Here is a 22,021-nt window from a genome sequence, read left to right as displayed (position 1 = left end):
TTTTACCTTGCTGGCGTGTTTCGGCCCAGGTGCACGAAACACACGCAATAACCAATGAAAAATGGCTACGGAAACTTTGGACATGCACCCTCATGGAAACAGACAAAAAAACAGTTTTAAACGGAGGATTAAACTTTGCCATTGCACCCTGAAAAAAAAATACCACACAGAACCTCCACATCAAAAAATCCGGAACCAGGGACTCAAAGCAGAACAACACAGTAGCAGAGATAATAAAACCAGTGAATATCACTCACAGCAACATCACAATGAAAGAGGAAAAAGCAATACTTGGCTTCGGACAAGATAAAATCATCACTATTCTACCGGCTAATAAAGGGAGGACAACAGTCATCATGGACACGGACACATGAGAAACAGTAAGAAATGATGATAGAAGATGGGGACGCCTATGAAAAACTGGAAAAAAAGATCATACAGAAGAAAAGAAAATGACACTAAAAACCAAGTTGAAACCCTTAATGGAAACAAACAAAATAACACAGGAACCATACAACCACCTAATACCCACAGCCAGTATCACCCCACGAATATATGGGACTCAGAAAATACTTAAAAAATGTATTGTGATGATGCATCTGAAATAGCCATGAAGCGTGCGAGTTCCTGGAGAAACACTGCAATGTTCAACAGATCCGATCGGTGTAAAACTGGATAAAACATTCCTATTTCCTACCACGGTCTACTGGAGCGTCTGTCTGGATTGAGAAGCACCACCGTCACATTAATGTACAAAAACAGAGTCAATTTAAAAAAAAATTCTGAAAAAATTATCTTATTAATTCAGAAAAAAACGCCAATTTTTATATTTTTTTCTGTAACCATTATCTCATTAATTCAGAAAAACAGAGTACATTTTTTTATAGAATTTATTTTGTCTCATAATTATGAGATAATTATCTTGTTAATTCAGAAAAACCGAACCGATGTAAAAAAAATTCACGTGAATACAATATGCCTCAATAGAAATGATTGTCACCAAACATTTAAAAAAAGATCAAGACCAGTGAAGACTTTAGAAAACCTTCTTTAAATAAGTCAGAAAACCATAGTTTGTGAACACTTTGTAAAAACCATCGCCTTTAAACATTTTAAACATTTCTTTAAACATTTTAGAAAACTATCGTCTGTGAATACTTCTTGAAGATCATGTTTGAGTTTATATGTTATTTTTTTTAAGAGTTACAGTAAAATCTTCTTTGTTCCATATATTAATGTGTTTTGTGTAAAAAAAAGATCTAAAAGTGGTTATTTAGCTCTTGTTGCTAATAAGTAGCCTCCTGTGCTCCAGTCAGCATATTTTGCTCTTTCAAGTCACTTTGATCTGGACAAACAGCACAAAACTGCACATTCGAGTCCGAAGCGAGGATTATTGCAGTACTATAAAACTTTAAAACTTGAGTACTGTTGTAGTTGGGTCATTTAAATGTGTTTAAAAGTTTTCCAGCTGGCCACTTGAAATGAGTCTTTTTGCGTCTCTCCGTCTGCGATGGTTCCAATGTCAGAAAGGTGTTTAGCTCGGAGTGTAATTCATGACCCGAGTGTGTTCGGGTGCTCGGTGGGTTAAATTAGACGCTGCTGTCACGCTGCCAACACGGAGCCAGACACGGCTGCCGGGTCACTTCCTGTCGCCGCCTGACAAGCATGTAATCACCGGAGAGTGATTGCAGAGCTGGGACGATCGCTTTGTGTATATTGCGCTTGTTGGTGTCACGGTAATGATGAATTGGCGATTTATTTTGCAGAGTTAATGGATTACGATACTTTTCAAGGAAAAACAAATTGAGTTGTTTGTGTTGTTTTGTTCAGGTGGTTAACTGCTCTAAAAGAAAATGTAAATTCCCCCAGAGGACAAACGAAGAATTGCAGTGAAGAAGCGATGGAGAGGCGACCTGTCCCACCCCAGACCTCCAAAAACTCCACTACCAGCCCGAGTTGAAAAAAAAAAAAAAAAAAAGGAGCCGTAACCGTCTGAATATTTGCCCGTGACTCATCTGATGGGGAGAAACAGTGGAGGTGATCTCAGGTGTGAGACGGGCGGTGAGTCAAAGAGGCGTCGCTGACTCACCGCGAACAAGTCTTCTTTATGGACTCGCCCATTCGGGGGCAATCGACCCAACGTTTTATCGGCCCGGGTGAGATCATTGAAACAGCCGGGAGGAGACGAGGCTCATTAACACAAATCAGCCGCTGACAACAGTTCAGAGGTCGGCGAGAGCGGAGGAGACATTTTCCACCCAGTTGGGAAGCAGCTGCGAAACCTGTCGACTAAATAAATAAACTAAAGTTTTGGAAAAGTTGCAGAAACTGTTGTAATTCTAAGTGAATGGAATTTAGAAAACGCAAACGATGACGTCCTCTGTGACAGGAAGTGGCAACATGAGGAAAGCAGTATTTACAAAAGCAGGTATTTCTCCCTGTACGTTTGGTTTGTTTGGACCAGGGTTCTGCAACCTGCGGCTCGGGAGCCACATGAGGCTCTTTGGCGCCGCTCTAGTGGCTCCCTGAACATTTAAAAACAAAAATAAAAAGATGCCTAAATTAACATTTTATCCTGTTTTCATTGTATGTACACACACAAAGTCCTTTTTGGACTGATTTTTACAACTAAATAGGGTTAAAAATCTATAACCAGTAGATGAAGGAGAAAAAGCTGCTAAAACAGCTTTAAAAAACCTAAAATGACTAAAGCTTGAAATTGGGGGGGGGGGGGGGGGGGGCACACAGAACTACATAATGAAAAAAAAAAAAACTTTTAAAGGTTAAATGTGTTTTGTGGCTCCAGTTAAATGTGATTTGATGGAAAACGACAGAATTGGCTCTTTAGGTCAAAAAGGTTGCAGACCCCTGGTTCGGACCGATGATGTGGAGGTCTTCCTGAATGTGGCTTCAGAGTTCAAAACAAGTAAAACTACAAGGAAATACTGACTGGGAATCGGGTCAAGTATAGGGACTTATTGTTTTTAGAACCTTGAACACAAGCGGCTGTTCACCGCCTCCAGTGTCTCGATTCAAAGTTTAGAGGAAAAAGAAAAATGCTTCTGAGCGGAAATCCAACAAATGAATTCAGCAGGTAGGCGAACCAAACGCACCTTCACTGAATCTTTTCTGCAACTCAACACTCTTAATGTGAAATAAACAGAAAGTAATCAGAAACAGGAAGTCACCAAATAGGGTCACACACTCGAAAAATAACAAAAAGGCTCAAGGCTGCTGTTCCTCGGCAGATAATTGGGTGTTCTCTATCCAATCTTTAACTTTAACTGTTTTAACGCCAAACGCTGGAGGACACGCCCACTCTCACCAACATACTGAAGCACAACAAGCCTGCAGAAACAGGAAGTCACCATATATGGTCAACGGGTTACAGACACGATATGTACAATATTCTAAATAAAACATGAATAAAGTAAATAAACTGTGACAAAACAAAGGTTTTCGTCTGTGTTCTGTTCTGTTCTGGGATTTAAAGTAAAGTTAATGAGCTGGCCGTGGGTCATTTAGCCTTTCTAATACCAATTTGTACCACAAGGGGGTGCAATGAGTCACTTGAGGATTCCGCGTGTTCCAAGTCCAAGAGTAAGAATCCACGTGTGCAGACACAAGAATAGATCTACAACTAACAAGTAAAAACAAAGTGCAAGGACGACAAGTCATCGGCTCACTACTGCCACCAAATGGACAAAAGCAGTAGTACATCCGTTTTTAAAATTGTAGGCTCCTTTTAAAAGAAAAGTAAAGTGTTGCAGTTTAAATGCAAAATGCTTTCAAAGAAAATAGTTGATTTGTTTTATACAAATAGTTTCAGTATTTTTTTTTCTATTGATATTGTGTGTGTGTGTGTGTGTGTGTGTGTGTGTGTGTGTGTGTGTGTGTGTGTGTGTGTGTGTGTGTGTGTGTGTGTGTAGCTGTGAGGTGAAGGTAGACAAGTACAAATAAGGTGGACAACTTTAACTACAATTTCTTTCAACATTATGTGAACAGGGTCCAATGACAGTTTTATATCACAGAAATATGAATCAATTAGAAGAGTAATGAGAGAAATTGCATTTAGTTACTTCCACCTCTGATAATTACCTTCCACTGTGTGTAAGTAGAGCAACTCTTATTCTGCACTGAGGCTCACATCACTGTGCGTGATTGGCTATCACTCATTCTCTCTCTACACACACACACACACACACACACACACACACACACACACACACACACACACACACACACACACACACACACACACACACACACACACACACACACACACACACACACACCTATTGAGCGAGCGTTTGTGCGCGAACAGGGACACGCGCACTAATTTCCGTCGGCGTTTCCTTCTCCTGCTGCAGAGGAGCCGAACCGAACCGACATGCCGGGGGAGGAGGAGGAGGAGGAGGAGATCCCGTGCGTTCACCTGGACGGAGGAATAGGCAGGAGGAGGAAGAGCGAGAGGGAGAGGAAGAGGGCAGCGCCGGGCTGGATGGATTTTGCGCAGGGAGGAGCGCGTGTTTCCGGTCGTTAGACTGGAAGACTCCGCAGGTGCAGGTACCTGCAGCCTGCGCGCGGGATTTTCCCCCCCACAAACACGCGAGCCTTAAGGCAAAATAATTAAATAAATAATAAAAGAATACAACCTCACGCCTCCTCTAAATGTGTGAAATCCTGCGAGCTGCACCGGCAAGACGCTGAGCGCATCCCACCACCCCTTCATCCCTTCATCCCTTTATCCATCCCTACAGGGAGCCAGGCAGAAAAGAGCGAGCTTCCTCCCTGCACCTCCTTCTCCTCCTCCTCCTCTTCCTCACTGTGACATTTTGGTACGTTTGGTTTTACTGACCTGATGCGTCCGGAGCGGTGGAACCCGACCAGTGTGCAGCCAGAACTCCGACTGATGACTGCACAATATGACTGCCCCCCCTCCCTCTCTCTCTCCCTCTCTCTCTCTCTCTCTCTCTCTCTCTCTCTCTCTCTCTCTCTCTTTCTCTCTCTCTCTCTCTCTCTCTCTCTCTCCTCTTCCTCCTCCTCCTCCTCCTCCTCTATTACCTCACAGCCTCTTCTCAAGTCCTCCAAAGGAAACAGGAAAACATGGCGACACGTTTGAACGCATCTTTTCTTTCTTTTTATTTTCGTTTACGCGCATAAAAACAAGCAAAAATGAGAGAGCGCACATTTCCAAACCAGCATCAGGTCCGACAATAAGGATCACCATGGAAACGCTGCAAAAAAAAAATCTCATTTCAAAGCAGCAAAGGCGTTTCAAAGAAGTTTGGACGTGCCAATAAAAAAAAAAAGAATGAAAAAGTAATTGACAACAAAAAATATCACAACTGGAGTAAGATTTAATAGATAATTAGCTCATTACATTGAAAATTTATCATATTTGACCTAAAAATGTCGTTTTTAAATTTAATACAATGTGAAGAATAGGGATTAAACCGAATGGAAGATTTAACATCTGATACGTTGATTCTGGAAATAGGTTTTTAAATGTAGTGACACACAACATCAACAGTCATTGTTAAGGGCTCATTCACCACAGGACACACACGCGCGCGCACACACACAAACGCGCGCGCACACACACACAATGTAAACAAGGGAACAGGTGGTGGCTGTCTGATGCTTCATACCACAATGACACAAGTGCAGACTCACAACGCCGCATTAATACAACTTTCATCTGTGAATAAACTCATGAAAGTAGAATTTATTTCAGTCTTGCAGTTTTTTTCATGAATTTATTTGACATGCAGTGAATCGTTTTTATCTCTTTGTACCAAATTGAATTCTTCTGAGCCTTAAAAAAAACAATAAAGATCGGCTTTATTGTTTTGAAGGTCTGTACAGTTTTACTGTTTTTACCAAAACTGTGTCAAATTCCTAAATTAAGAACTATAAACTACATGACAATAAGAATGTTTAACTGTTGTAGAAATTGTAGGTGTTTCTATCAGTTTAAGATGTGAGAATTGTTTACCCTTTAAAGTAATTTGCCAACTGCTTTTGTTTCCCCTGTTTGATCCGGACCAAAGTTTTCTTCAGGGAAAAACCGTTTTGTTTGGGGCGACGTAAAATCTACGAACTCTGAACCGGATCTAAGAAGCGATCTCTCCTCCCCTTGAAATGTTAGGCCTCGGTTCGGTTACAAACGATCTTTCTCGCACACACACATATGAAGGTGGCTGCCACGCAAGACCCCCCAGTCCATCCAAGTGAAGCAATTTAGAGTTTAGTGTCCTGCACAAGGACACTCCAACATGTGGACAGGTGGAAATGGGGAATTGAACCTGCAATTACCACCTCCGCCACTAACTAGGAGGTACAGTGGCAAATTAACAGCTCTGTCCAATTATTCTTTTTCTATATTCATGAAAGTGTCTTTTTAATCAATCTGAACGCATAACGGTTGGTTTATGTAGTCAGATCGGGAACATTTGCAATGTTGGCACGGTTACGTGTAAAAAAAAGAAAACATCTCGGAAAGAAATACTTTCTATGAATATATTAGCACATCAGAAACACCCATAATAAGAAGGCTTCAGTGAGCAGTGGAGCGAACTTCATGTTGGATGTTAGAAATTGGACATGCATGAAGCAGCCGGGAGCGGTTTCATGACAAAAACACAGACACACAGACACACACACACACACACACACACACACACACACACACACACACACAAGGAGGGTGTAATTGTATTAGGCTGTGATTCCTTTAAATAGCATGAAAAAAGGACAAATTTAATTAGTCTGGTTTTTTTGGTGTGTGTGTGTGTGTGTGTGTGTGTGTGTGTGTGTGTGTGTGTGTGTGTGTCCAGTAAGCCTGCAGGCTCGGTACAGCAGCAGGAAACATGCACATCATCTGTTGCTGCAGTCTGAACACAGATCACACCTCTGCAGGGCTTTCTTGCTCTTTCAATAATCAGGCCACGCCCCCTTTCCCCCCTCATCAACCAATCACTGCAAAGCATAGCTGGAAACTTTTCAGGTGTACCAGTGATTGCTATCGTGTTTTTTTTTAAAGTTTATTTACATCACCTATATCTTCCTTTGTCATGTTATGTTTGTTTATATACCTTCTGTTCACAAATTAATTACTTCATTTTTAATTTTCATTGGGTGTATTTACATATTGGTTTACATGTACCGGCGTACCGTCCACATTGTCAACAGCGTCTTCTGTGCTCTGAGGCCCGAATCCGTTTGGTCCGATCACATTCACACAGTAGTCTGATACACGTACGTTAATTTAAGATTGAAATGTTAGTTTTTTTTACATAAAATGAATTAGTGACACATTAATATATTTAATTCCAATTTTAACTAATTGACATTTAATTTAATGGTGTATTTATTTATTTGATTTTGGCACATTAAGACCTCCATAGCCTACAACTAGAAAGCACGGTGGAGGCATCATCATGTGTGTGAGGTTGCTTGTTGCACTGAATTTAAACTGCTGTCCACCACAAACTTGAATATTTATGTAAAAACATCACAGATTCAATAAGTGGAAGATTTACAGAAATGCATTTTATTATAAAAAAAACAACAATATTTTACATTTTAAAAAAAACAAGATGTTTACAGTGTGAAGGCTTGTGTAGAAAACAGGGAATGAACTCTGGCTCCCTCTGCTGGTGGCCTTGTGGGGGTTTAAGAGTCGTTTGGGAGGCCGAACAGTTTGACGGTTCCAGCCTCTCGGTTGTTGTCGTATTTGCCCTCCTTGTCGTCACAGGCGTAGGCCAGCAGTGGCCTCTTGGGGTGCCACGCCACGGTGAAGGTGGGCGAGTCACACTGGACCTCCCACAGCTTCTCTCCTGCAGGGGGGGGGTGACTCAATTTAATTAAAAAAACCTCTTTGTTCTAGAATTATTTCTGGTTATTTTGTGTCATTTCAGGGCTGATGCAGCTTTTGAGGTTTATATATATTTTTAGATTTAATACATCTTTGCGGTTGCTGTTTTGTGTAATTGACATGGTGTCATGACATTTTCTACTCTATTCTTCTTATTTCTATATTCAATGAGTCGGGTTAGCCTCGAAGCCTGAACCTACTCCAAACACCGATCCGTCCTCGATCTGAGTTTCTCACTCCATCGAACAAGTCAGACCTCTCTGGTCGCACTCGGTTCATTCAGTGAAAATTTTCCAGTGTCCCCCAGGGCTCTGTCCGAGGCCCCCCATCCCTTCGTCGTCTATCTTTGCTATAAATTGTACAAGAACGACATGAGAAGACCAAATGTCCAAGTGTCTCTCTGATCTCATCCATCTTTTCCCCAGTTTTAAAAACCTGTTACTGGACCTTTTCATTGCAGCCAATAACTTTATCTTCAATGATGGCAATAAAATGTAGGATAGGGATTTAGACGTTTCACAAAAATGCCTCGTTTGAATTTCAAATCGGCAGAAATTTGTGAAAAAGTGGCGTCCCGGCAAAATATTTTCAAATCAGCATATTCATGTTAAATGATGATTGGTCTGCTGCAAACCCCTGAATGTTTTATAAACTTACGTTTAACTGGATTTTAACATGTCCATTGTGTACAGGGTGTCCTGAACAACGCTGATAAATAAGATGCATTATTATTATTTTCACTGGAATCTCCTCCTCGCTCCTCTGGACGAGCTGTGAACTTGTTGTGTTTCTGACCGACCTGTCTCCACCTCGGCAATGTCGATGAAGTGATCCTCGGAGGCGGAGGCCAGCATCTTCCCGTCATGGCTGAAGCTCAGCGTCCTGACCGGCCAGTCCAACCTGCACAGACAGGAGACGGTGAGGACCTTTTCCCCTGCGGCGGGCGTTTCCCCACCCGATGGAGGAGGCGGACCCACCTGGAGAAGCAGCGCACGCACACCAGCTCCTCCACGTCCCACAGGCTGACCAGGGCGTCGGCGCTGCCGGTGGCGAAATACCGGCCCGCCGGGTCGAACTTGATGCAGATGCAGTTGGAGGGGTGGGCGTTGATGGACTGGATGGGCTTCAGCTCCGGGTAACTGAGGACGGAGCACATTGGGTCACGACCCGAGGTGTGGGACTCTCGATAGAGCCGCCTGAGTCTCCGGCGGCTCTCGATAGAGCCGCCGGAGACTCAGGAGCGGCCCGAGAAGTTTCTCTTACCACTTTCCTACTAGTGCTAGTTTAGTGCTTTCGTGCTTAAGTTGGCCCATCCTAAGATCCAGTTGCATAGGAGCCATGAAGAAAGACATTTCCAACAACGCTCTCGTCTTTTTTTTAACTTGTTAATTAACTTGAGAAGCTCCGCTGGGATCCGTTTCATTGGTCCCTCGTACCAGGGTTCCTAGAAGATTCTACAAGTAACATTTAATTCCTTTTTAAGACGACTTAGAACAGAATGTAATTCCCATTTAAAAGCCTATTTCATGGCCATCCTGGCCAAAATGAGCAAAGCCTTGATTCTCATTGTTCCAAGTTGAATTGAATTTGTACACAAGCTGCAGCAAGCTTCAAACACGTTACACCCGTCCACTGGAGTCAATCCGATCGAGGATTATTATTTTTCTCTAATTCTATTCCTAATTGTACTGCCTGAACCATTGATACTTGGTATATATACTGGATTTACAATTTATTTGTGACCTTGTTTGACCAAGCAAGTGAAGCTGTTTGTTTATTCAGATGCTTTTGTAATTAATGTTTAATTACCATTTGTACTAAACCAAGATAAAGAACTGATTGCTGTTTAATTCAAATATATCCTAACCAAGCTAGTGAAGCCATTGGTTTGTTTTTTTTGTGTTAATTTCAGCTCCTTTATTATTTATTTTAATTTATATTCCTAATGGCGCCGACTCCACCAGTGACACTTGTTACATTTATTTGTTCCATATTGTTTGATCAAGGGAGCTAATTGGTTTACAATTGTTGTAGTGGTGTACAGTTCTTAAATAAATAACTGTACACCACTGTCCACTGGCTTTTATTTCAAATTAAAAAATTAATGAAGACGCTCGGCTGTTAAAGATGCAAATGCTGCGTTTCCAACGGTCTCGATAACTCCACCCCCAGACGCTGATGTATCGGCGCTTCGCTCTGGAATCTAGAATCTTCTGCTGTTTGTGGGTGGAAGTGGACCTGACCACGAGCATTCGTCCCACCAAACCCCCCTGAGGGTGTCGACCCTGACACCCCCCCTCGCCCTCCGCCCGCCTCACCTGAGGATGTTGATGCAGCCGTTGCCGTTGGTGAGGAAGAACATGTCATTGTCGTTGTTCCAGGAGATCTCGTTCACCTCGAACTTGAACTGCTCCTCGGCTCTCGAGCGATGCGTCTTGGCATCGATGAACGTCACCACGTCGTCCTTGTTGCCCACGGCGATGGTCTGACCGTCGGGGCTCCAGCAGATGTTGATGTTCTCGCCTGAGGCGGAGAATCAGGAACTCGTATCAAACTCCACACGGGTTCCACCATAATACTATAGCGGAACGTCGGTACCTTTGGTGTTGACGGTGGCGATGCATTTGGTGGTGCGGACGTCCCAGATGCGGATGGTTTTGTCTCCGGAGGCGGTGACGAACAGGTCGGGGTTGGTGGGGTGCCAGCAGAGCTGATCCACGCTGTCACCATGACCTCGGTAGTTATTCTCCTTCACCTGCACACGATGACAACAACAACAACAGATCATCCATCTACTGCACCTCTTTACCCACCACATAGAGACTCCCATTTTAAGACCAAGTAAACACACTGAGGTCTGTATTCTGAGAAAAACAGGTAGTGTTTTTTTTTAAAGTTTGATTTTTGTTACATCATCATATTTAAAAGCAGCATCTCACCGAAATTATTCTTATCGCAAAATATTGCTGTTTTTTGTGTTATTTCTCATCAGCAGTTCATTCTGCAGCCGCCTGAGAGGCGGTAGAGGAAAGATCAGAGCGTCGATAGTAAGTATTTTAGAAAAACTCAGTGTAATAAAAGCTCCCTCCACCCAGAAATAACTAAACTAAATACTGAAGATAGATATACACGGTAAAACAAGGAGATTATATGTAATACAAAGCTACAGGATAAGATTGCATTGCCTATAAATATGAACTGTACACTTTCTCATTCTATTTCTCACTGGATTACTTCTGATTTTAAATACTACTATTTGTTTTAACTTCCACATGTTCATTGACAGTTGTCATGTTGACTAAATATTAAATCAAATCAATAATGAAGTTCAAAAAGTAAAAGAAAAATACATTAAAACAGTCCTAAAATACATAAACGAATGTACTTCATGTTGTGGTATAGCAGGCTGTAATAGCTAACTAAATCGGTGAATATTTAAAGAGAAATAACGATTTTAATATTCATAAAGGAAGTTCCAAAACTAGAAGCTAAAAAAGTGTTCTTAAAGATTTGGTTCAAATGATAATAAAAGCAGAATGCACTGATTTTAATTCAAAGCCACAATCTTTGGGCATGTGTTTGATCATGTCACACATCACAGAAGTTTCGACAGGGTCCCAAAAGGCAAGTCATACTCTGATTTGTAATATAAATCTGTCTAAAAAATGATATTTTAGTAAAGTGAAATGTTATTCACGCCACTAGGACTATATTATGTCCAACAACAGGCTTTATAATTAAAACATGGTCTTCTGAACGTATAACTGACCATCACGGTGCAGTGATGATACATTTGACTGTCTGTCGTAAGTCTGTTTACATAGAGTAAAAAATTGTGATCTTTTAATTAAATAAGAATTGTAAAAGAATAGTGATTGTATTCCTCAGAACTGTTTCCACTTTGGCTAACGTTAGCATGTTAGCATCCACACAGCGGTTACTCACGAGTCGGTCTTTTTCCAGCACGAAGACACTGGCTGTCTTATCAAAAGAACCAGAGGCCAGCCTCCGGCCATCGCAGCTCCACGCCACGGAGTGAACTTTGGCCGTATGAGCCGGGAATTCCCGACTTTTATTATTACTTTTGAAGCTCTCCTGCATCTCCTGGTAGTACTGCGACGCCATCTTGAATGAGGACGTCATTGTTCTTGTTCACTGCGGCACAGCGAGCGAGGCACCGCCCCCTGCTGGATAGGAGATCATACGTTCACGAAACATTCAAAATAACTTTCAAAACACGGTTTTCTCACTTTTATTTACTTTTAAATTACATGGTATGGAAAGTTTGCGGAGTTTAAATCGCTACTTATTCCAGCGGCTTAAATTACTTAGTATTACTTAGTTTATTTCAAGCTAATGTGTTTAATCGTCAGATTTAAAAGCAACATGACCATTAGGGATCGTGGCCAGCGCGTCACCGCCCCCTGCTGGCTACTTGAGCGCACTAAAGTCCGTACATAAATCATTCTAAATCACTTTAAAACACAGGATTTTTTACTTTTACTCTATTTCACATGTAATCCGTTTAATGTGTATTATTTACTTCACGTAAATTTTCTTAAGTTTTAAAAACAGCTAACAGCTTCACCTGACTAAATGGACTGAAAGATTATTGTTTTGGAGAATATTTGGGTTAGATGTGGTATTAAACCAAATTTAAGGGAAACCCTGTGGGCCTAATTAAGCCAACCCCCCCCCCCCCCCGTGTTATAAAATATAATATTAGACATTTATTCTCTCTCTCTTTCTTTCTTTCTTTCTCCGAATCTTGTCATTCTCTGTATAAAAGTGCACATATAACTTATTGACACCACAATCAGTCCAGATTTCCAACAGTTGGAAATCAGTTATTTGACTTGATAATTTAACATTTGTTTTTTAAATCTCTGAGGTTTTCTCCGATTGAAAAACAGACACATGTTGTTGCAGCGAACCTTTAACGACAACAAGGATGTAAGGAAGTATAATTTCATATAAGTGTTAAATAACCATCATGTTGTAAAAAAAAAAAAAAAGCAATTCGTGGAAATTAATGAGGAAACCAATTTCTCTCCGAATAAAAACAAACTCAGTCATTTTTATTTTAGACTGAATTTTATTTCAAGTGATGCCAAACTGAAAATCCATGTTTGCGCTTTGAAAAAAAAAAAGATTTGCAACACTCCCAACAATCTCAAACACACACTTTATGTGGACCGCCGCACTCTGACCGTCACATACAGGACTTTGCTTTATTCTGTACAACTCCATTTAACAGCTTTTCTTCAGATATGAGAAGCTGAACTACTCTCTGCTTCCCTCTGGTGGCCGGTGCTGAAACAAGAGACCCGGATATGCATAAATAACCCGCTTTTAAGGTTCAGCTCTTAACATCTGGTCCTTCTGCATTCAGATAAATACAAACAATGAGAGTAAAAAGCGCGTGACCGTAGTGTAAGAGACCACAACGAGGTGAGAGAGTGGTACAAATTGCATACTCGTTAGAATTTCTTTTGCATCATATTTCAGGAAAAGCTATTTGTTTGTTTATAGAAAGCACAAAAAAAAAAAAAAAGAAGCTTGGGAGTGAGACTGGAGGCGGTTCAGAAGAGGAAGACAGGTGGAGGTGGGAGTCTGAGCAGAAGTAGACCCTTTTTTTTTTTTTTTCCTTCTGTAGGCCCCTGAAGGTTGGTTCTGGAGATGTTTATAGTTTCATGGACCCTGAGAACCTTTCTGTTTGACGTGTCATGCTCTCTAACAACGGAACCCCGCCCGCCCCCAATCCAGAGTCTGGCTGGATGGTTTCACTCAGCTTCCCTCCGTTCACAGATTCTACGCAGAAAGTTCATGAACAAGAATAAAAACATTGACACTTCAATCAGGGCTGCACAGACAGTGTGAAACTTGTTTAAAATACTGAGGACAAAACAAAAAACACTCCCAAATCACAAGTAAACTAACTGTTGTGTTATTCAATGAAAGTCACATTTGTATGTACAAGCACCGTTACAATTCTACAACTTAGGCTTTTCGTGTTCCTTTCTGGATTTGATGAACAGGTTGAATCGAAGTGAAATGCCTCTGAGTGGAGAAAAAAGAGCAGCCCTGATGAAGACTGGGAGTGAAGAGGAAGGTGGAGTCTCAGAGAGTGCCGTGCACACTCCCCCCTGATGACACATAAACCTTGGTCGCACTGCACAGTACGTGACGGAGCGGGAGGGTACGGTAGGGCAAGGCACGCCCACACACCCAACCCGTTCGGTACGATCCACCCGGTGGAACTATACACACACTGATCACATCCTTGGTGCAAGAAATACAAGAGAACCACAGCTTCACAGTTAAAATCCTGCAGAAACCTGGAGCTCTGTGCAAAAAGGTCCAGCTTCCTTCCTACAGATTGGTGAGAGAGTCGATCAGAGCGCTACAAAAGAGTGTTGGTTCTCTCAGAGCGTCAGTCGATACCAGAGTCAGAGCATAGCTTCAGTCAGAGCGTTGATCAGAGTTGGTCTGATCACAGGTTCAGTCAGAACAACGGTCAGAGTGTACAGTACGTTCAGTGAGAACAAGTGTCGGTGCCGTGGTCAGAAAATTCAGAGTGTAGGTTCAGTCTGACCGCAGGTTGCATCATAGCGTAGGGCCAGTCGGAGTGGAGGCTCAGTCTGACCGCAGGTTGCATCATAGCGTAGGGCCAGTCGGAGTGGAGGCTCAGTCGGAGTGTAGATTCAGTCAGAACAACAGTCAGAGGTTCGATTTGATCAAGATCCACGTCAGAGTTCAGAGACGTGATTGTATTCAACGCTGTAGTTACTGACCACCAAAACCTGACTCTGGCGTCATGGGTGTATTTTCTCTGTGGGAGTTTTTACCTGCAGCAGCGGAATGACCCTCGTCTGTTATAATTTTTAAAAAAAAAACAACAACCAGGTGAAGCAGCTTTTGTAAGTTTTCTTAAAGCAAAAACCTGGATTTCTTTTTTTTTTCCTTGAGTGTCGTCAGTTCACCTCATGTCTTTGGATTGTAGGAATCAATTAAGAGTCAGAATTGATCTAAAGTTTTTGGACTGTGGTATGACACTGGAGAACTGAAGTTAGCATGCTCAAGTTGGCCACCGCATCCCCACCGCATCCATCCATCCACGAGGCGGATGGATGGATGCTAACTTTGCCTTAGCAGTGATTTTACATGTGTTAGCCTGCTAGCCCCAGCGTGGCTACTGACGTAAACACGATAACTTGCTCACCCTATTCGCTGTCCAGAAGTTAGCATGCTAGTACATCAGTACTAGCTTCTGGACGAACGTTGTCATGCTGGCGTGTTAGCCCCAGCCTGGTCACCGAGGTTAGCATGCTGACACGGTAGCATTGGACTGGATACTGGTGTTAGTATGCTAACCTGCGATAGCTCAAAGATGGCTACTGAAGTTAGCGTGCTCACCCGCTAACCTACACATTTGCATTAAAAGTTGTCATTTAGCGAAGGCGCAGCCTCTCCACCAAGGTTAGAATGTGAAACAGCTAGCTCAGGTTTGCACAGCGGCTTTACGTGTCAGACTACGTTCGGCTCTTCTGAGCTCCGCGGGGGAACATTTAGGCCCTGTCCACACGACAACGCCCTTTTAATGCAATCACATCATTTTTGCCCGATCGTACACACGGCGCCGTGCTTTAGGAGTCCAAAAATGTTTTTTGGGGGGGAAAACGGTGGAGCCGCACCTCTCGACCCGACGTCACATAAAACTATCAACAACAATGGCGGCCTACGCGCCCCAGGTCGTGCTGCAGAAGCTACTGATGCTCGTCGGTTTAATAAGGCGAGACGTTGGATTTCTCCAATACAAGGATTTTTTTTTGCACGCTCCGTGTCTTCGTCTTCATTTTTTTTGGTGTATTTCTGTTACAGCGCCACCTATAGGCCCGGCACACTACATTGTTTTGAGTCATTTCTATGGCGCCGCAAGAACGACGGTGAGGAAAAAAGCTCGTGTGGACAAGGCCAGGGAGTTTCACCGGGAATAAATCAGGTGTTATCTGCTGCGATATTTGTAGTGTTTCTCTCCAGGTGCTCCGGTGGCTTGTTCTGAAACTGTTTTGTGGAAAATCTAAGAAGCACAAATACAAAAGTACAACAAAGTCAACTTTGACCCAGTGAGTAAAAGGCAAAGATATCAGAGTTCCCTAAATCCTCCGGATCCATTTTATCCTTCGTAATGTACACGTCGGGTTCTCGGAGATCAGACCCGGGATCCTCTGGGCGTCTCCGAACGCTCGGCGCCGGTGCTGCTGTTCACCGGGTCGCCGTGTGCGCCGTCTCCGGGTCCGCGTGGTCGAGTCCGTTTGACTCGATCTGATCCTCGGCGCCGACGCTGCAGAGACAGAGGAGGGAGGTTTAACTGTTCACAGCTGTTCTATAGATACGAGGTGGAGAAAAGAGGAACAAAAATCTTCTGGAAGAAACAACATTTTGACCATGAGACAAGACGTTCAGCTACCTGTGCTAATCTGCTAATGCTGCTATGCTAAACACGCCACATGGCTACGCTACTCGACCAAACATGGACTGAATGTGTTTCATCGCTTAGAACATTTAGTTTTTTTTAAAAGGCCAGAAATGCTCCACCGATACTTGGCTGATTTACTGCCGAGTTAAACCTCCAGATTAGAAGAGTTAAACCTCCCGATTAGAACAGTCAAACCTCCAGATTAGAATAGTTAAACCTCCAGATTAGAACAGTTAAACCTCCAGATTAGAACAGTCAAACCTCCAGATTAGAACAGTTAAGCCTCCAGATTAGAACAGTCAAACCTCCATATTTACGGAGAGTTTTGAGTTGTGAGTAGAAATTAAAGGATGCTGTAGATCTGCAGAGTGGACTCACCCGTCTATGCAGCCGTTGCTGAGCGAGCTCTTGGCGGCGTCCCTCTCGGCGGCGGCGGCCCTCTCGGCGGCGGCGTCCCTCTCGGCGGCGGCGTCCCTCTCGGCGGCGGTCTCCCTCTCTGACAGCGAGCTGCAGGACCTCCTCTGCCTGGCCGAGGTGTCGGAGCTCTTCCTCCGGGCCACGACGGGCCCCGGGCCCGACCCCCGCCGCTCCAGACTGACCCTGCCGGGCCCCGTCGGGTTGCAGGGGACGCTCAGGGCCCCGGGGCCGTCCGGCTCTTTGCCCGAGTCGCTGCTGGTGCGTTTCCCATTCAGGCTGTCTGAGGACGACACGTGGCTCATGTGGCCCTCTCGCTCATCTGCGGGGAAATTATTTTTTTTTTATTTGACCTTTATTTATCCAACAGCGACCTGAAAAAAACACTAAAATGCAAACTTATCCACCGTCACCTGAGCCTCAGCCTGCGCTCAAAACAAAAAAAGCAAATTTTCTTGATAAAAGATCAAAAAGCTGATGTGGCTTTCACAAAATTGAAGTCATATTTCTAGTAGAATTCTGTCTCTATTTTGATTTCTATTGGTTTGGGGTTTTTTTGGGAGCAGTTTGCATTAATGGTTCGGTAGAAATCAGCTCCTGTTGTTTACCTCCCGATCCCGACTCGCCGGCCTTGTTGCGTCTCCGCCTCAGGATGACCTCCAGCTCGCTGTCCTTCGTCTGTCCCGGTGGCGACGGGCCGGACTCCTGCGAGCTGCGGCTCGGGCTGCGCTTCACCGTCTCCTAGAGCGGGAAGATCAAACCGTCAACCGTCCAGAATGATCCCAAGTCACAACAAAACCCCTCTTCAGATATAAGTAACACAAGCAAGAGGGGAAAAAATAGGCTTAAAACTAAGCTCTAAATTACAGTTAAAAAAGGGATAAAAAAAGTTAAATTGATTAAAAAAAGACAACAAAGAAACAGCAAATGATAATCACAACCACACAAAATGATAAAGCTGAGACATAAGGAGACAAAATACGACCACAAAGAAACAGACTTATTGAAAAAAAATAAACTAAAAACAACCACAAAGATGTATAACAGTAATGTAAAGACACAAAATTAGTATAAAAGACAAAAGAACAACAAAGACACAAAAAGGCTAAAAAAAGATCAGCAAATACAAAAAACCCAGAAAAAAATACAGAAAATTATTTAAAAAATGGACACAAAGTAAACAAAAGACACAAAAAACTGTGAAGTTGAAGATAAAACTGTTATTAAAAATCCCAATTAATGACCTCATAAAGATAGAAAATGATGACAAAGAGATAAATAACAACCAACATTGAAACAAAGAAATAGAGAAAATAATAAAAACTATCAGAAAACAGATAAAAAACAGACAAAAAACAACCACAAAGTAACTTGAAATTGCAATAAAAAAAGACAAACAACAAAGACACAAACTTGTCAGACCAAATGAAAGAATGACTGAAAAAGTCAATAAATAACATCTGTGATGGACTTCAGCTGGATAAAGAGGAATAAAAGATCAATAAAAGATTTTTAAAATAATTCAAGCGGTTCCACACTGATGCAGAAATCCACTGGTTAAATAAACCGACCTGAGTGATATAAATGATTTAGCAGACATATGAAGGATTTAGATAAAGTGACTCCAGGGGATAATGCAGTTCGGTTGTCGTGAAAGCCTCCAGCAGGGGGCGCTGCTGGGGATGTCTTACCAGGATGCCTTTGAGCTCCTCCATGGCGCTCTCCTGCGGCTTCTCCTCACAGCTCACCGGGGGCTGAACAACCGACGTCAACAAACATGAGAAATACATCAACTTTCTTCAAAACACAACAACACACATAAATCTGCCTCGATAAAGTATTTAAGTAAACGATTCAGGTTGTTTTGTTCTAATTCTATAAAAAAAAAAGCTTTTGTTCCTGTTTCTTTCACTTCGACTCCGTTACGGTTTTTCTTTTGGACTCATTCTAATTAAGTAAAAAGCATCTGAGCAGAAAGACTGCAGTTAATTTAACGGCTCGTTAAAGTGTGTGTGTGTGTGTGTGTGTGTGTGTGTGTGTGTGTGTGTGTGTGTGTGTGTGTGTGTGTGTGTGTGTGTGTGTGTGTGTGTGTGTGTGTGTGTGTGTGTGTGTGTGTGTGTGTGTGTGTGTGTGTGTTGTCCTGACAGGAGGAGATTGATACTCACTTTTACAGCAGGTCTCTGAAGGCAGCGTGAAGCAGAGAGAATCGTTTATTCATCAGGCAACAAAAGAAGTTTTTTTCTCCTCTGAAACGTTCACGCTGACCTTTGACCTCTCACTGCTGTCACTCAGGTTAAACGTGATGAAAGAAGACTGCAGCTTGGTTTTCTGGCTCACATAAGATTTTATGTTGACGAAGAATTTATCTGTCATGACCTTTGACCCTTGATGCTGAGCCTGTAAACTCACTGAGTGGATGTGTGTGTGTGTGTGTGTGTGGGGGGGGGGGGTCTCACCTTGCTCTCCTGGCTCTTCACTGGCCTCAGCACGACTCCATGTTTGATTCGCTCCATCATCTCGTTCACAGCTTTCACCTTCACGTCGTTCGCGAATTCAGCTGCTGCAGGACAACAAGTAGACTGAAGGACATGTTCACACACACACACACACACACACACACACACACACACACACACACACACACACACACACACACACACACACACACACACACACACACACACACACACACACACACACACACACTGCTGTCCACACACATCAGGTAGAAAGGTGAAGTGAGGCCCACCTGGAGGTTGCTCCACCTTCACTGAAGCTTTGGAGCCTTTGGACGACTTCCTCATGATGGCGATCAGCGAGCTGAGACACACACACACACACACACACACACACACACACACACACACACACACACACACAGAGGAAACACCTGCTCATCAACTAATCAACACTCAGGAATATCCTCCAATCATCTCTCAGTTCACCGCACTGTAACCACGGTAACCCCAGACAACCTCATCTGTGTGTGTGTGTGTGTGTGTGTGTGTGTGTGTGTGTGTGTGTGTGTGTGTGTCTCCCCTCACCTGAGGGGATTGCATCTGGAGGGCGGAGGCGGCGGGGGCGGGGGTGGAGGAGGAGGAGGGGGCGGAGGAGGTTGAGGGGGAGGGGCAGGAGGCGGGGCAACCCCGAGCTCAGGGGGAGGGGGAGGGGGAGGTGGAGGGCTCGTGTCGGTCGTCATGGAGACGTTGTCCCGGGTCTCATGAAGCTCGTGGACTGTGGAGAGCAAGGAACCGATTCATTACGACGAGAGACAGGAAGTGGATTCACACTTCACAACATTCACAACATTTTTTTAAAAAGATATAGTGTACATACATGTACCAAATCATACATACACCAAAATATTAACATTTTCCCCAAAATTAACAAGTGCTAGGGGGGATATCAAATTAAATAAAAGATGTATGCTATACTTCGGGTCCGAGCTCGAGCAGAGTCGGGCGAGACTCTATATTGTTATGTGAAAATTTCAAAAAGTTGGAGATTGCTATGTGGTCCTCCGTCACTTCGCCATTAATATTTAGTTTGTTGATATAGTTCACATTCAAGTGATTGTGGCAGATTCTAAATTCAATTCAGTGCCAACATCTCCAACATACGAGTCCGCCATCTTGCCAAGCGTCATTCAAAGGGTGCGTCCTAATAGTCCCTCCTATCTCCTTTCCTATCCACTTCTCCTTAACCCCAGGAAGTGTTTAAGTGGCGGCCATGATAAGGAATGTTGGAATTCTCCATGAGCAAAGTAAAGGAGGCTCAGTGCTCCTTTAGAACCTCCTTGAGCCGAGGAAACACTGATGCTTCCTTTACTAAAGGAGACCAGATCATGACCTTGTGAGGAAACATTTATACTGCGGTGAAGTATGTTGTGTGTGTTTGCGTCCACCTCTGCTCTGCAGCTCCTGGTTCCTCCTCTCGGCCTGCTCCAGTCGTCCCTCCACCTCCTTCTTGTCCTCCTCCAGCAGCTCCAGCTGCCTCTGCAGAGCCTGCAGCTGCTCCTGAACGCAGCTCTGCTGAAGACGGACCTCCAGCTTCTGGACCTGCGAAACGGAACACGGAGGAAACTGATACCAGTACGAACCGACTCAAAAAGTCCAAAATAAAAAAAACTAGAACGAGAGTCGCATGAATCTCTTTGAATCTCTGACTTTTGGATTCTAGGACTTTTGGACATTGTGAATCTTGGACATTTGGACTCTTGGAGTTTTGGACTTTGGTACTTTAAGGCCTCGTTCACACTGCAGCCAAAAGCAGCCCAATTCTGATTGGTTGCTCACAAGCGATCCATAGCCCTCCTGCAATTCCGATTTTTGTCACCCCAGACCCGGGCCTTGTTCCTATGTGGTACCAATTCTGATATTTTTCTGCATGCGACTGCTTCGTCATTGACATGTGACTGATGTCACCGATCAGCGCCGGAGGAATCGGCTCCGCCAAAATGTTAAAAACTGTTAAAAGCTGCTAAAAGCTGTTAAAAGCTGCTAAAAGCTGTTAAAAAGCTGTGCTTTCTTTTACTTTCTTTTTCCCTCATTCTCCTTTTTCTTTTCCTCCTCATGTTGTCTTGATTTTGTCGGCTCGTATTTCACAACCACTTGAAAATGAAGAAACACGCGCTGACCCGTGTTGCCAGATAAGGTGGGTATTCCCGAATTGGGGAGCTAAATTCTCTTACCTTTTGTTTATTTCATGCATTCGTGTGTTTACGGCGTGTTCTTTATCACACATAACATTGTTTTACAGTTCTAACATGATTTCTACACAAGGCTGATATTTGTGCTGGTTTCTATTGAGGCGTGTTTGTTTTACGTTGTTTGGGCTGGAAACTGTGAGTCACATCTGGCAACCCTGGTGCGTATTTACTTGTGGCTCGGCGTGACTTCACGATGTCATCTGTGCATGCACTCTGGGGCCTGATAATTCAGGTCCGTTCACGTTCGCACAGCGTGTCTGATACAGGTCTCCTTTAGAATGTAATGTGAGCGATCACGCAAAAAAAGACTTTGGGACTCTTGGACATTTGGTCTCTTGGAGTTTTGGACTTTTAGCTTAGCAGCGACACCAACTGAGACTTTTGGACTCTTGCACACTTGAGCCTCGTTTCCACAGTGCCCCTTGGTGCCGGTACGGGTCAGGTCGGAACCGGTTGTTGTGCGTTTCCACTGACTCAGAACCGTTACCAACCGGTACCATTGGTAACCATTTCTCGCTACCCCTCCACTTGGGGTACCAGG

At 43.4% G+C, this 22,021-nt stretch overlaps 2 protein-coding genes across 2 annotated transcripts in view; both read right to left on the bottom strand.

Moving 5' to 3' along the window:
- Positions 1-7,484: 7,484 nt before the first annotated feature.
- On the bottom strand, positions 7,485-12,023 carry thoc3 (THO complex 3). Its single transcript, XM_080465476.1, has 6 exons — positions 11,825-12,023; positions 10,478-10,634; positions 10,198-10,402; positions 8,857-9,018; positions 8,679-8,779; positions 7,485-7,841 (listed from the first exon to the last, which is right to left on the bottom strand). The coding sequence occupies exons 1-6, from the start codon at positions 12,020-12,022 to the stop codon at positions 7,678-7,680; spliced, it is 987 nt and encodes a 328-aa protein (XP_080321602.1). The 5' UTR covers position 12,023; the 3' UTR covers positions 7,485-7,677.
- A 941-nt stretch (positions 12,024-12,964) lies between these two features.
- Positions 12,965-22,021, bottom strand: part of shtn3 (shootin 3) — an 11,836-nt gene continuing 2,779 nt past the window's right edge. The window contains exons 7-15 of the mRNA XM_080466153.1: positions 20,677-20,830; positions 19,817-20,006; positions 19,522-19,592; positions 19,229-19,332; positions 18,938-18,952; positions 18,464-18,526; positions 17,381-17,513; positions 16,737-17,094; positions 12,965-16,223 (exon numbers count right to left, since the gene is read on the bottom strand). Of these exons, the coding sequence (XP_080322279.1) occupies positions 16,145-16,223; positions 16,737-17,094; positions 17,381-17,513; positions 18,464-18,526; positions 18,938-18,952; positions 19,229-19,332; positions 19,522-19,592; positions 19,817-20,006; positions 20,677-20,830 (1,167 nt within the window). The 3' untranslated portion in view covers positions 12,965-16,144. The remainder of the gene's footprint in view (positions 16,224-16,736; positions 17,095-17,380; positions 17,514-18,463; positions 18,527-18,937; positions 18,953-19,228; positions 19,333-19,521; positions 19,593-19,816; positions 20,007-20,676; positions 20,831-22,021) is intronic.

Source organism: Lipophrys pholis (genome assembly GCF_963383615.2).
Source record: "Lipophrys pholis genome assembly, chromosome: 6".
Classification (NCBI taxonomy): domain Eukaryota; kingdom Metazoa; phylum Chordata; class Actinopteri; order Blenniiformes; family Blenniidae; genus Lipophrys; species Lipophrys pholis.
Note: the sequence above shows the minus strand (reverse complement) of the source record. Positions and strands in the feature narration are given on the sequence as shown.